The 15,562-nt window shown below is 41.2% G+C and overlaps 1 protein-coding gene across 2 annotated transcripts in view; it reads left to right on the top strand.

The window, feature by feature from the left end:
- The window catches only part of gan (gigaxonin), a 128,370-nt gene that overhangs the window by 30,268 nt on the left and 82,540 nt on the right, over window positions 1-15,562 (top strand). For both annotated transcript variants that reach the window (XM_043706668.2, XM_043706672.2), the window contains exons 4-5: window positions 6,774-6,988; window positions 9,599-9,720. In XM_043706668.2, the coding sequence (XP_043562603.1) occupies window positions 6,774-6,988; window positions 9,599-9,720 (337 nt within the window). The remainder of the gene's footprint in view (window positions 1-6,773; window positions 6,989-9,598; window positions 9,721-15,562) is intronic.

Genomic DNA, 15,562 nt, shown 5'->3' with positions numbered 1-15,562 from the left:
CTTTCGTTTGGAGGAAGTGGGAGGATTGGAAAGAGAAGTTGTTCAGGGTGAGAACCAGTTCAAACAGTCGAAGGAGGGTGTCAGTGGAAGGGTACTGGTTGGTACGGTGGGAAAGGAAGAAGCGGAGGGCTTTGAGTCCTTCGTGATGGGGGATGGAGGTGTACAGGGACTGGATGTCCATGGTGAAGATAAGGCGTTGGGGACCGGGGAAGCGAAAATCATGGGTGGTGTCCCGAACGTAGGTGGGGAGTTCTTGGACTAAGTCAGGGATCGCAAAGGGAACTCGTGCCTGGAGTCTGAGCGGACAGGGGAGGCCCTAAATGAATTTTTTGCTTCGGTTTTCACTAAGGAAAGGGATCTTGTTGTGAATGAGAACTTTGAGGAGCTGGGAAACCCAACCTCCACTCCAGGCACCTTCCCCTGCAACCGCAGGAGGTGCAAGACTTGCGCCCACACCTCCCCCCTCACCTCCCTCCAAGGCCCCAAAGGAAACTTCCATATCCGCCACAGATTGATGAAGTGATGTGTTGGTAATTTTGGCAAACGTAAAATTAGTAAAATCCTCAGGGCTAGACCAGTTTTATCCTAGGCTGCTCTGGGAAGTGAGAAAGTCGATTGCTAAGCTGCAGGTGAAGATCTTTGGTTCCTCACTCTCCACTGGAGTTGTACCAGAGGTTTAGAGGGATGCGAATGTTTTTCCTCTTTTCAAGAAGGATAATAGAGAAATCCCTCGCAATTATAGACAAGTCAGTCTTACGTCTGTGGTCAGCAAGGTTTTGGAAATAATTCTGAGGGATAAGATTTATGACTATTTGGAAAAGCATAGCGTGATTAAAGGCACTCAGCATGGCTTTGTGAGGGGCAGGTCATGCTTCACAAATCTTATTGAGTTCTTTGAGGTGACAAGACAGGTTGATGAAGATCGAGCTGTGGATGTGGTGTATGTGGACTTCAGCAAGGCATTTGATAAGGTTCCCCATGGTAGATTCATTCATAAAGTCAGGAAGTATGGGATACAAGGAGATTTGGCTGTGTGGATTCAGAATTGATTGGCTGACAGAAGGCAGAGAGTGGTTGTAGATGGAAAGTACTCTGCCTGGAGGTCAGTAGTGTGTGGTCTCCCGCAGGGCTCTGTTCTTGGGCCTCTGCTCTTTGTCGTTTTTATAAATGACTTGGATGAGGAGGCTGAGTGGTGGATTAGTAAATTTGCCGATGACACAAAGGTTGGAGTACTGTTGATAGTATCAAGGGCTATTGCAGGCTACAGCGCAACATGGCCAGGATGCAGAGCTGGGCTGAGAAATGACAGATGGAGTTCAACCTGGATAAATGCAACGTGATATATTTTGGAAGGTTGAACATGAATGCTGAATATAAGATGAAAGACGGGATTCTTGGTAGAATGGAGGAACTGCGGGATCTTGGTGTTCAAGTACATAGATCCCTCAAAGTTGCCACCCAATTAAATGGGGTTGTTAAGAAAGCATATGGTGTTTTGGCTTTCGTTAACAGGGGGATCAAATTTAAGAGCCGTGAGGTTTTGCTGCCGCTTTACAAAAACCTAGTGAGATCACACTTGGAATATTGTGCCCAGTTCTGGTTGCCCTATTATAGGAAAGATACGAAAACTTTGGAGAGGATGCAAAGAAGGTTTACCAGGATGCTGCCTGGACTGGAAGGCTTGTCATTTGGAGAGAGATTGACTAAGCTTGGACTTGTCTCTCTGTAGAGAAGAAGGAAGAGAGGTGACTTGATCGAGCTACAAAAGGTAATGAGAAGCATGGATAGAGTCGATAGCAGTTTCCCTAGGGCAGGATTGACTGGCTCGAGGGGTCATTGTTTTAAGCTGTTAGGAGGAAGGTATAGTGGAGACGTCAGAGTTAGGTTCTTTATGCAGAGAGTTGTGAACGGATGGAATGCATTGCCAGCAGTGGTTGTGGAAACAGAGTCATTAGGGACATTTAAGCGACAGCTGGACATGCACATGGATAGCAGTGAATTGAGGGGTGCATAGGTTAGGTTAGATTAGATTAGATTAGATTACATTACAGTGTGGAAACAGGCCCTTCGGCCCAACAAGTCCACACCGACCGGTTATTTTATTTTAGCTTAGGAATAATCCTCAGCACAACATTGTGGGTCGAAGGGCCTATTCTGTGCTGTACTTTTTGTATGTTCTATGTAAAGTGAGATTGCTCGTGGTTTGGGTAAAAATAAAGATTTAGGGGATTGATCAAATGAGAAAATAGAGTAATTGAGTCATTTTGGCAGTGGTGTGTTTCAAGACTTGGTGTTGGGACCTCGGTTATTTACAGGCTGTATTAAAGAGTAGGTTAATGTGAAGAGAGAAAAATGTCATATATTCAAGCTTGCTAATGATAGGAAGTTAGTGGAGAAGTAAACTTTGAGGATATAGCGTCTATGAAGTTCACCTGAATATTCAATGATTGGAGAAGATTGGACAGTGTTATTGTAAGTAGCAAATTGAAAAGTTAATAATTTTAAGAAGAATAAACAGACACAAGTAAATGTTGGTACTCAGAGGATGTTGGATTTTGTGGCCTTGTACATGAATCAAAGGATGTTAACATGCAGGAACAGCAAGCAATTAAAGCAAATAGCATGTTGGCTTTTATCAGGAAAGGATCAGAATACAAGAGTAAGGAAGTCTCGCTGCAAGTGCTTTGGTGAAATTGTACTTTGCAGTTTTGGTCACCACACCTAAGGAGGAACAGAATTATCTTAGAGCAGGTGCACTTGGTTTTGAGATTGATTCTGCGACGAGAGGATTGCCTATGGGAGAAATTGAGTGTTTTTGGCATACAATCTCTGGAGTTTAGAAGAATGAGTGATATCATTAAAACAATAAGATTTTAAGCATTTGACAAGGTAGATGTTATAAGAGGCCCTTTGTCCCAGCTGGAGAGTCTAGTGTAAAGGTTAAGTCGCCATTGGATATTCTGTCATGAGAGATGACTATTGGTGGCTTAAACCGAGGGTGACCATGCATCAGGCAGTGTTGCAGAAGGCATTTAAGGTTGGTCAATTAAGACTAAGATGAAAAGGAATTTCTTTATTGAAGCTCCGAGGGTTATGATTCTTTGGAATCATCGGCCTCAGAGTGCAGTGCACATTCAGTCATTGAGTTTATTTAAACCTGAGGGCTTTAAGGAAACCAAGTAATGGGGATGGGGGAATCAAATGTAATATTTCTAAGTTTGCTGATGACACCAAAAGTTGGTGGAATTGTAGGTGATGGAATTGTGGGTGATGGAAATGTAAAGAGGTTTCAAGGCAAGTTGAGTAGGCGCATGTATGGCTGTATAACATGGAGAAGTGTGATTTTGTCTATGTAGGTAAGAAAAACATTATAGCAGAGTTTGTTAAATGATGGATTAGGAAATGTTGATGTACAAAAGGACCTGTGTGTCCTTGTACATCGGTCACTGCAAATTAGCTTACAGGTGCAGCAAACAATTACAAAGGCAAAAGGCATGTTGATCTTCATTGTAAGAAGATTTGAGGCTGGTCCAGAACAAAGGGTCACATGGTAAGGGATATATGGTAAGCCATTTTGGACTGCAATGCGGAGAAAGCTGTTCATTCAGAGAGTGGTAAACCTGTGGAATTTTCTACTTCTGTAGGTTGTCAAACCAAGGTGCCTAATCTATTTAAGAAAGAGATAAGTCTTTTCTCGAGGATAAAAGTGTAGAGAGCAATGGGAAGATAGCTGGATTATGGCATTTGATGAGAGGATCAGCCATCTTCATGTTGAACTGCAAGGTTGGCTCAATGGGCTGCACAGCCTACTTCCACACCTGTTTTCTGTATTTCTAATAAGGAATAGGCAAAGATGAAATCTTGCGTTTTTACCATGCCTTTCACAATCTCAAGATGAGCCAATGAAATATTTTTACAATGTTGTAATATAGAAAATGTGGCAGCCTCCCATTTGCAGAAAGCAAGCTCCTATGAACAGCACTGTGACAGTGACCAGGTAATCTGTTATTGATAACTGAGGGATAAATATTGGCCAGGACGTAGATGCAAAAGTCTCCAAGGTACTCTGTTGAAGACCAGGGAACTAGTCATCTGTCTGAATCAGCAGACTTAAGCAAGCAGATCTTTAATTACTCAACTGAAAGACAACCCCTCTGACAGTGCATTGCTTCCTTAGGACTGCACTGGAGCGAGAGCCTAGTTAAGGAGATTTATTCAATTATCAGGTTTTCTTAGTTTTACAATATACTGAGTTGTGGATTTCTGCTCTCATAGCCATCTGAACACAAGTTTGAATAGCACCTCAGAAACAAAAACCTCAAAAACACAAATTGCTGGAAAACCTCAGCAGATTTGGCAACATCTGTGGAGAGAAATCAGAGTTTACATTTTGGGTAGAGTGGCCCTTCCTCAGAGTCTCAAAGTAGTATCTCATTTGTTTTGGGAAGAGTAACATTCCACCCCTCTCTATGACCAAATATTTCTTCAAAGCTTGTTCAGGCATTAGTTGTATTCAAATTATCATTTTAAGTAAGCAAATAAATATTGTCCAATAGTAGCAGTGATGACAACTTTTCTTATATTGTGCATTATTTCAAAAACAAAATACAGAAATTCAGCTTTGTGGCATTCACAGGAGCTATCTTTAAAATTGGATGGGTTTAAATATTCCTGATTAAGTCTGGCATAAAATGTGCTTCAGTCTTTAAATCCTTTTCCCTTTCTTCCATCATGAAGACTGCTGTGCGCTGTTTCCAGCCCCATCACTCTGTAACCTTCCCAACTGGAGCACTGAATAGGCTGGTGAGCAGTCCCCATGCTGCGTATTTCAAACTCCAACATTCATGCATGCACACATACACCAGGATGAGGAATTTAGTACAGAAATGGGATATAGTGAAGAGATATCAACTTCATGGTACTTGGTAGCACAAGAACTTACTGACTGTTTCTGTTTAGTTACCACCAGACAAGCTCTCGCTAGGTCTGTGATACTGACGGTTTAACATATATCCACATAATAAAACTATGATTACTTAAAGTAACCAGCAATGCTATTACAAATAATTATGTTAGCAATACATTTTCTAGCTAGCATGATATTACAAAATGATACTAAATATCAAAAATACATCACACTTGAATTTTGTACTCTGAGTAGAAGTATACTTGCTCCTAATATGAAAATGTTGGTGATCTATATATTTCCTTAATTCTATTTTGTGACATCCAGCTTTAGCACTTTACAATAACTGACATGTATTTGCAGGTTTTAATCTAAAATTCGAGGCTCTAATTTGAAACTTGAATGTGGTATATGCACCATCTGTTTTCATTGAGTCCAGACTCCATGAAGATGATTCTGTGATAAAGGGACAGTTACACAGTAACTATGAAAAATTAACTTTACTTCTATGTGTTGATTTGAGTCAAAAATTCACTTCCAACCTTAGATAATCTCAGCAAAAATATGTTAAAAGACATTGTCTGGTTTGTGCTGTACTATTTTTGTATCTCTAGTCATCAGCTATTCCCTGTCCTGGACAGAAGGTGGCGACTTATACTAAGATATAACTTTGCTGTAAGCTGCCTGTTACCTTTCTCGAGCGGTTTTCTTTATATGTTAACCGGCACATTATTGATGAGCAGGATTTTATTTTTGGTTGCTAACTACATGCATACGCATAACATTAAGTAAATTGTTCATTAATTTCTAAGCTGGTTTTCTTGCTTCTGAATTATTTTGTCATTGCAGACAAGTGCATGACTGCATTGTTTATAGAAGTAGTTGGAATGTTGCTTTGGAGATGTGAAATGATTCCCCATTTCTGCCTACCACCTGTACTTGCTTTTTCTACATGTGTCCCATAACCAATATTACCTCTTCAAACCAAGATAGATAGCATCATTTTGGGATCAAGGTGATCTAGCAAACAATATATTGGAACCAAATCAACCCAAATCTTAGAAGCCTCTATGGCAGTCGGGCACAGAACACCCCAGAACACATTGGGTTATTTTTCTCCATTAATTATTAGTCTCCAAATAGTCTGTACCCATTTTTAGGCCCAATATATTTACATTACTATGAGCAGTGAATGTAGTTAGGGTAAATAAACAGCCTAGATCACTAACAGAACTTCAAATTGTTATTTGAGGCTTTTTAACCAGCTCCAGGTAATCCTGCAGACCATTGCCCTGGTGGAGTCCGTAATGCTGGTCTACTTATCTGCACCTAAACACTCTTTGTCATGTGTCCCTCCAGATAGAGTGCACTGAATATTGGTTAGATTGAAACCCAGAGGTTTGCATTGGTAGTTTGAACTGGAGATACTTAAATGTAGTGTGTTTTAGACACCCAGCTGCCTCCCAAGAATTTTAGATATCTCCACTTAATAAAACATATAAATAGAAAGTGGGCCATACCACCAGTGCTCACTGATGCTGTTACCTAGTATGTTGATGAAACATCTGAAAACAAACTTTCCAGCTCAGCGAGCAAGCCTCCATCCAGATCTTCACTTGGTTTACTTTGCTTTTTTTTTCCAGATTCTGACAAGTTCTTTCTCTTGTTACATCATTCTAGTCATTGGTTGTTCCCAAGTCCATGTTTGTTTTTGTATTTGAAAGGTGCTGAGTACAATTTAATGACTAAATATTGACCTTGTTTTATTTTTACTGAAATAAGAGGAAATTTTGTTTGTTAAAAATTGGGAATTTATAGACAATTGATAACTTATATGTTTTTGTAATTAAATTTCTAATTATTTTAGGTTCACATGAAGGATGTGATGTCTATGGTTTGGGTCAATGGTCTGGATCCTAGTTATCTGAGAGAGCAAATGTTGAATGAACCTGTGGTGCGAGAAATTGTCAAGGAGTGTACCAATATTCCTCTCAGCCAAAGAGAAGGAGAGGCTCAGCTAGCTACCTTCAAACCTCGAGGGTATTCTGAATGTATAGTGACGGTGGGAGGTGAAGAAAGGAGGTGAGTCCAGCCGGTCAGCTGAAAATAATAGCCTACGTTGTAGCAAAGGTGAAGTGTCTTATTGTGTAATTTTCAAACCATTTTTGTTTCCCTGCACCCCTTCCTCTCAGTTTTGCAGTTGCCAAAGACATTTATTTATTTAAATGTAATGATGTAATAATGATAAGTTGTAGTAAGCTGCACTTTAAACATCATAGAATTATTACATTTCAGAAGGAGGCGATTTGGGTCATCATATCTGCACCAGCTTTCTGAACGAGCATTATGACCTTGTGTCATTCTTTTGACTTTCCCTATAACCCTGAAAATGGTTTCCATATAAATAATCACCGAATGCCCTTTTCCAGTGTCTAACTACTTGCTGTATGAGAAAAGCTTTTTCTCACTTCACATCTGCTTTTACAAATTACCCTAAACTCTCTCACTCTTATAAAGTCATAGAGCTCTTGATCCTTTCATGAGAGGGGCCAGTCTCTCCCTATCTATGGAAATTAGTCCCCACCTGATTTTGAAAATCCCTACGAGATCACTTCTTGATCATCTTCTGTCCAACGTCTAGCTCTTCTAAAAAACTTAAATCTTCTATGACGTTCTTGCTTTGCAGGATGACAATGTCTTCTTGATCAATTTTGTCCCTTTCTTTCCCTATTCCTATCTTATCTATTCCATTACATTCATATAATATAACCAAGACCAGTCCTACCTTTCCTTGACTCATGTCTTTGTTGTAACTCAACATCCTAATTCCAGATAGTGTCACTCACCAGTTTTTTTGACTATACTCTGCATTCACATACATACTGTGTAACCCTGATTTAAACTGCATTCGTTTCTTCCTTTTTGCAAGTTCACCTATTAGCCTACTATTCTCTACTCTAATACTATTTGTCTCTCCTAGTATTTTGTCAACCCTGGTGGTATTTCCTTATGTGTTCTCTTTGTTCTCATATACCTGCCTAGTTGGATTAAAGTCACCCTGCCACCCCCAAATACTAGCAAACACCCCACAAAGAACTTGCTCTGTTCATGTGCAATCTCCCATCAAAGCCAATCCACAGTCCCAAAGCCCTCTCCCCTGCACCATCATTTGAGCCACTCATTCATCTTCCTTTTCCTCCAATGTATTTACTGATTTGTATATGTCATTAGGATTTATTCAGAAATCGCAACTTTTGAGGTGCTGCTTGTTAGTTTTATGCCAAGCTTCCTAAATTCTTACTAACCAGCCGGCATTTTGCATCCTTCCTATGTTGTTGACCATGTCCATATTGAACCATATCCTCTGGCAGTCACCCCCTCACAGAAGAATGTCTTACAGTATGGAAACAGGCCATTCAGCCCGAAGTGTTCATGTCCTTCTATCACCTTAAACCTATGCCCTCTAATTTTGGACTCCACTTTGCTGGGGAAAAGATCTTGGCTATTCATCTTATCTATGCACCTCATGATTTTATAAACCTCGACTAGGTTGCCCCTGAGCTTCATATGCTGAAGGAGAAGAGTCCCAGCCCATTCAGCCTCTCCTTATAACTTAAACCTTCTAGTCTTAGTAAAATCCTTGTAAATAATTTCTGCATCTTTTCCAGTTTAATACCTTGCTTCCTATAGCAGGTGTGACCAGATTTCTAAGCAGTACTTCAAAAGTGGCCTCACCAATGCCTTGTACACCTGTATCATCATGTCCCAAAGCCTGGTATTCATTGATGTGATTGATGAAGGCACGGGTGTCAAATACCTTCTTCACCACCACTGAAGTTTCTCATCCCTGGAACCAGTCATGTAAACCATTTTAATAGCCTTTCTCTAGTGTGTTCACATCTTTCCCTTAATGTAGTGCTGGCAACCATACTTGAAACTTTATTGCTGGAACAGCACAGCAGGTCATGCAGCATCCAGGGAACAGGAGATTCGACGTTTCGGGCACAGGCCCTTCTTCAGGAGGGCCTGTGCCCAAAACGTCGAATCTCCTGTTCCCTGGATGCTGCATGACCTGCTGTGCTGTTCCAGCAATAAAGTTTCAACTTTGATCTCCAGCATCTGCAGACCTCACTTTCTCCTGGCAACCATACACAATGCTGCAGCTGAGGTTCAACAAGTGTCGTGTACAAGTTCAACCTCTCTACTTTACGTCCCGTGTGATAAAGCAGAGGGCACTGTTTAGCAAAACAGAAATAAGGAGAATAATTACACACCCACCATTTTAAAAAAATGACCTAGCATATTACGAAGAGCAAAGTCACAAGAGGAAATTAGCAAGAATCAATGTTTTGAATTATTTACTAAAAATGGGCACCATAGAACGGTTGGTTAGCCAAGAATATCATATTCCAAGCAATTGAGGAATTATAGAATTTTACAGTTCCCAAAAAGGCCATAGATTCATTATGGAATGACTACTCTGAAAGAATTGTATGTTTTATCCCCTTTCTTATGCTGTTCAATTTTTTTTATTTTTCAAATATTGATCTACTTCTCTATTAATAGTGTTGCATATTCTGCTTTCACCATTGTTTCAGATCGGCTTGTTAGAGCATGGTATGCCTTTGTTTAAAACAAATTCTGACAGTAAAATTATGTACACCTATTGATTGGTATTTTGTTATTTGTTAGTACACGAAAGCCTACGGCTGTCATGCGGTGCATGTGTCCATTATATGACCGTAACAGACAACTTTGGATAGAATTGGCCCCAATGAGTATTCCACGCATTAACCATGGAATATTGTCAGCAGGTAAGAATGTGGTACCCTTACCGTTTGCCATAGGAAATTTCCTAATATGGGATTTCATCTGGCATTGCGTGCACTATATACAGGCATTTACCATTTACTAATGAATAAAGTTCTTAAGATATCCACTGTGTGATATGCCTGCCACCATAATTATTTTCGATGTAATTCTTGAAGTAAGTACTTACGAAATTGTACTGCCTGTGCAAAATGTTTGCAATCTATTGATTTGCTTGAAAGCAATTAAATAGGCAGATGATTTAAGCAATAAACAAAAATATATACATTCAATCCTGGTTGCTGCTGATGAGCTTGTTGAATTTCCTGTGATATCAGGTGTGACTTCTATTATTTTAGTACACCACAATTTATCTGTAAGCTCTTGCTTGAAGCTACAACAATAAATTCGGATTTTCCTTGCTGTGAGCCAAAAGAAACTCCATCTTCAGGCACTTTCAGAGATTATCATCTAACACATGTGACAAGTTTGAAACAGTTGATTTGAACAACCATCAATACTCCTTGAAACCACTTTATAAAACTGTTAGTAGCTCTAAGCAACTACTGCATAGTCTGAAATTTGGCTGGGCCATTGTTGCATGCTGTCAAAACTGCTGTTGTAGTCTTGCCAATAGTTGAACCATGTATGTCAACATAATGTCGTTTTTTTTTGTGCTCTCTGTAAAGGTGGTTTTGGCTGGTTTCAGGTCCAGTAATTTCCTCATTTCTGGACAGGGATTTCATTAGGCCTTTCAGTTGAAAAATGTAATATGTGAAATTTACATTAATGAAAGTGAAATAAATAGCAATCTCTACTAAATCCTCAACACAGAGGTATAAATAATTTTCTTTTTAAAATGAGCCTCTAAGTTTAGATTTGTACACTGGTCCCTGATAATGGATGCATTTTTTTGTCATCTACCAAAGTTCCCTAGAGGCTGGAAAGTTCCAAATAGATTTAAAAAGTGTACAAGTAACATACCTGTTCAAGAAAGAAGACAGAAGGTGGGGTACTATAGATCATTTAGCGTAAGATCTTCGATTTAAAAGAAAATGCTACAAACCATTCTTAATATGATTGTAGCAAGTGTTGTGTGTAGTTGTGGGTTCTGCCCCGTTAACAAAGCTGGTCAGGTGACCCAGAAGGGGTGGAGGTTGGGTCCAGCCTAGAACCGACTGTGGAGGCACAGCCATCATAAATAAAGCATTCCTGTTCAGCTTTGCCATTTGTCCACCTGGTATATAATTCCTGGTTCCAAAGGATGCACTGAGAAAACAACTGGTGACAAGAGTGGCATTGGGCCACAAACTGTGTGCATGCCATTGTTCTTTTTGTGTCCAGAGGATAGTCACCTGGACTTTGGAAATGGCAAAGAGGTAACATCTAGGGAAGCAGTCACAAGGGGACTCAGACTGCGATCGACTTCAGTAAAGAAGCTAGGGGGATGGCAGGGGGTAGAGAGCGGCTATTGGGCCAACAGCTGAAGAAGAGAGTATGCATCAGGGAAGAATGGTATGCTAGCACAGCCAGTGAGGTAGCTGCTGATACAGGAATGTTCGCTGACGGGACTTGGACTGAAAATGGCTACTAGATTGAGTGGCAAGAAAACAAAATGGCAGGCTAATTTGGGGGAAAGGGAATCTTTGATGAACCAGAAAATTGGACTTCATACATAGAAGCATTAATTTGTTTGTAAATGTGAACAAGATGGCTGAGGACATCATGTTACTTTTTTTTATGTAGCATGGGGCGCAAGATGTTCACAATTCTAAGGAGTCTGTTGCAACCAGAGAAACCCGGATAGAAGACATTCCAAGAGCTATGCGAAGTGTTAGAAAGTTACATTGTACCCAAACTGCTGATATTCACGGAACATTTCCATTTTCACAAATGGGTTCAATATGAGGGGGAGAGTCCATCACCCAATTCGTGGCCATTTTAGAGGTTAGCAGAACATTGCAAATTGAGTGGGTTTCTCCAAGATGCCTTGCAGGACAGTTTGGTTTGTGGCTTCCAATGTGAAGCCATCCAATGGAAGCTAATAACAAGGAGAGACCTGGATTTCAAGGCATCTTTTGAAATTGCTACCTTGATGGAGTTGACCGCCAGCAAAGAAACTCAGCTGTCAACACCTGAGTGCATTAAGTAGTGGAAATTCAGTAAAGTGCAGTATCAACTGTTGAATGCCACCAATGTGGCTAGAATGGCCATGAGGAGTAGGACTCGAGACGCCCAGTGACACAGGTATAAGTGAGTTTGTCATATTGCCCGAAATTGTCAGGTAGAACCTAAACAAGAGAAGGGGATTCAGAAAGAAATAATCCAATGATGAGGCATGAAGTGGATGCTGCCGTCCAGAGAGTAGGCAGGGAGTTAGCTGGGTCTGTGGGAGGCCCAGAGTCGTCGGGGTTTGGTTAAACATCTTGTCGATATGGGATGAAGCTGATTTGTTTCTGGATTCTTCCCAAAGTAAAGGGAGGCAAGAAAGGAAGGGGGGGGTGTGTATGGCATTTTTGATGAGGGATAGCATAACAGCTGTACTGAGGGAAGATATTCCCAGAAATACATCCAGAGAAGTTATTTGGGTAGAACTGAGAAATAAGAAAGGGATGATAACCTTATTGGGATTGTATTATAGTCAAAGGGAAATTGAGAAACAAACTTGTAAGGAGATCTCAGCTATCTGTAAGAATAATAGGGCAGTTATGGTAGGGGATTTTAACTTTCCAAACATAGACTGGGACTGCCATAGTGTTAAGGTTTTAGATGGAGAGGAATTTGTTAAGTGTGTACAAGACAATTTTCTGATTCAGTATGCAGATGTACCTACCAGAGAAGGTGCAAAACGTGACTTACTCTTGGGAAATAAGGCAGGGCAGGTGACTGAGGTGTCAGTGGGAGACCACTTTGGGGCCAGTGACCATAATTCTATTAGATTTTAAATAATGATGGAAAAGGATAGACCAGATCTAAAAGTTGAAGTTCTAAATTGGAGAAAGGCCAATTTTGACGGTATCAGGCAAGAACTTTCGAAAGCTGACTGGGGGCAGATGTTCGCAAATAAAGGGACGGCTGGAAAATGGGAAGCCTTCAGAAATGAGATAACGAGAATCCAGAGAAAGTATATTCCTGTTAGGGTGAAAGGAAAGGCTGGTAGGGGATGCTGGATGACTAAAGAAATTGAGGGTTTGGTTAAGAAAAAGAAGGACGCATATGTCGGGTATAGACAGGATAGATCGAGTGAATCCTTGGAAGAGCATAAAAGCAGTAGGAATATACTTAAGAGGGAAATCAGGAGGGCAATAGAATTAAGGAGAATCCAAAGAGTTTTTACAAATACATTAAGGATAACTAGGGAGTGGCCCATTCACTGGTGGTTACTGGTTCCAACACTCCCAGATTCACAAATCATTCCAGTTCTGCCTCTCCTTTAGGCCGAATGCCGAATGATGTTGGACAAGCCTTCAGATTCTTAGGACAAGGCTCTGGCTTGAGCCGCAATTCAATTTTGACTACTTTCATTTCCACCAGTGTTCTTTTGAAGACATCTTTGTACTTTGTCCAGGATTTCTTGCAAACTCATGATCGAGTCCGCCAGCCTATTAACCATGCCTCAGTTCAACCTCAATTTCTGTAAATTACTGTGGCAAGTTCATTTTTGATCTGGAAACTTTGCTAAAACCCCTGCAATGGTTGTTGGCAAAAAGGTGGCCCTGGAAATGGACCCAGGCATGTGAGGTGGCTTACCGGAAGGTAGGAAGTGTTAATACATTTTGACCCAAAGTTGCCACTGGCATGTTAGCATGTGACGCCACACCTTGTACAGTTAACGATGTACTTTCGCACCTCTTACCGAATCAGTCGGAAAGGCCCATCGTGTTTACATCGAGGTCACTAACAAAAATTAAGGAGAAGTATACTCTCAAGTCGAAAAGGAAGGATTGAGCACCATGTCCCGCATTAAGTTTGTTTATAGCAGGCATTTCATGCTACTGACCAACTATAAGCCCCCAATGTCCATTTTTTAGCCCTTATATGGAGATACCAAGAATGCAGCAGCATGCCTCCAGAGATGGGCACTGGCACTGTCAGCCTACTCACACATGATCAAATACCAACAGACAGAGAAGCATGATAATGCAGATGCCCTGTCAAGACTGCCACTGCCAGGGAATGAAGATGTTTCCAGTTCGAAACTGAAAATGATGCACTTTTCCCAGGATGACAAGATGCCAGTGTCAGGAAATCCAGTGCGGAACTCAACTCAGAATGACTCAGTTTTGAGCCGAGTGATGGACTTAGGCCTGAGAGGAAAAAACAGACATGGAAACCATCTGGAATTACATGCTTAACTGTAGGAGCTGGGAGTTGTCTGAATTGAATGGGTGTTTAATGCGGGGAATGAAATTAAGGAGAAGTATTCCTTTCCTATTGACAGGGAAGATGCTAAACAAGGGCATCCCAGTATAGTGTGAATGAAGGAGATAGCCATGACCCATTTTTGGAGGCTGAATGTGAACCTCCAGATTGGGTGAGGGGTTGGGAGTGGGGGGGGGGGGGGGGAAGGAAGGTGGGATAATGTGAATCCTGCGCATTAGTAAGAAAGGCACCACCATTATCACTCCTTCACCTCTGTGCATGGCCTCTAACACCAAGGCATCAAATTCACTTGAGTTTTTTGGGGAGCAGTAGAGGGACAGATGCTATTAATGTTCGTGGATGCCTGCTCCAAATGGCCCAAGTTGTCAGTCATGAAATCGATATTAGGAGAAGCAATGATAGACCAACTGGATGAAATATTTGCCAAGGTCAGGGTCGCTGAACAAGTCATGAGTGACAATGGCTATGGCACAAGAGTTTTTGAAGGGTACCTGGAAAATTGGAGATGGCTCCATTTTGCCCTGTGACAAATGGCCAGGTGGAGATATTTGTATAAACCTTGAAGTAGGCCTTAAAGGCTTCACAAGGGGAGAGATTGCTTGGACAGCCACTCAACAAGTTCCTCAGCATGGACTGGCGTGATCCAGTGCTCGCCAGTATCTTTAATGTTCAACAACCAGCTGAGAACCATGTTCGACTTGCTGCAAATGAAAGAGGCCGCAGAGGTGGTAGAGTGAAATCATGAAGGCAGATGGCCGGAAGTGTGGGAAACTCAAGGTGTTGGCTTGGAATTATATGTCTGGGGAAATATGGATCCCTGGCGGTGTTGGTGGCTCAAACGGGAATTTCTTTTGTGATATATGGTATAGACGAGGGATGAAATGGTATGGAGGAGACATGTGGTCCATCTGGTCACTGCACCTCACCGGTGGGGTAAGACCTTCAGAATGTGAAGCCAGTCCAGATGGAACAAGGGGTCTCCAAACCAGGGTTGGCCATACACAGCAGAATGACAATGGCAGTGAGACAGGGTTACAACAGCCAGTCAGAAAGGGACATACGTGCGGAACAACTCGAGCTTCCTGAAGCCGAGGAGAGTACACCAGAAAAGCTTCCTGAGATTGGGAGACAGTCTTCTCGGAGTCTGCACCCCCTGAGAGACTGATCATCTCAGTGTTGAATACAGAACTGTAGTTTTTTTTTCCTTTTTTTGGTGTATTTTCCTGACTATGTACACATGGTAGCTCCAGTGTTTATAGTACAGTTATAATGGTTGAAAATATGTTTATTAATGGGCATTTTAAAATAAAGGAGTAAGGGGTGTTATCCATGTTCAGTATGCTGCTCCTTTGAGAGCTGGTCAGGTGACCTTGCGGGGGCTGCCAGACCTTAGGTCCAATCTAGAACCAGCTGTGGAGTTGAATATTGTAAGTAAAGTGTTCCTGTTCAGTTTTACCATTTGTC

This window comes from Chiloscyllium plagiosum, unplaced genomic scaffold (assembly GCF_037043375.1).
Source record: "Chiloscyllium plagiosum isolate Xiang-an unplaced genomic scaffold, Cpla_swu_hap1 HiC_scaffold_17, whole genome shotgun sequence".
Classification (NCBI taxonomy): Eukaryota; Metazoa; Chordata; class Chondrichthyes; order Orectolobiformes; family Hemiscylliidae; genus Chiloscyllium; species Chiloscyllium plagiosum.
This window is presented reverse-complemented; position numbering and strand designations above follow the sequence as displayed.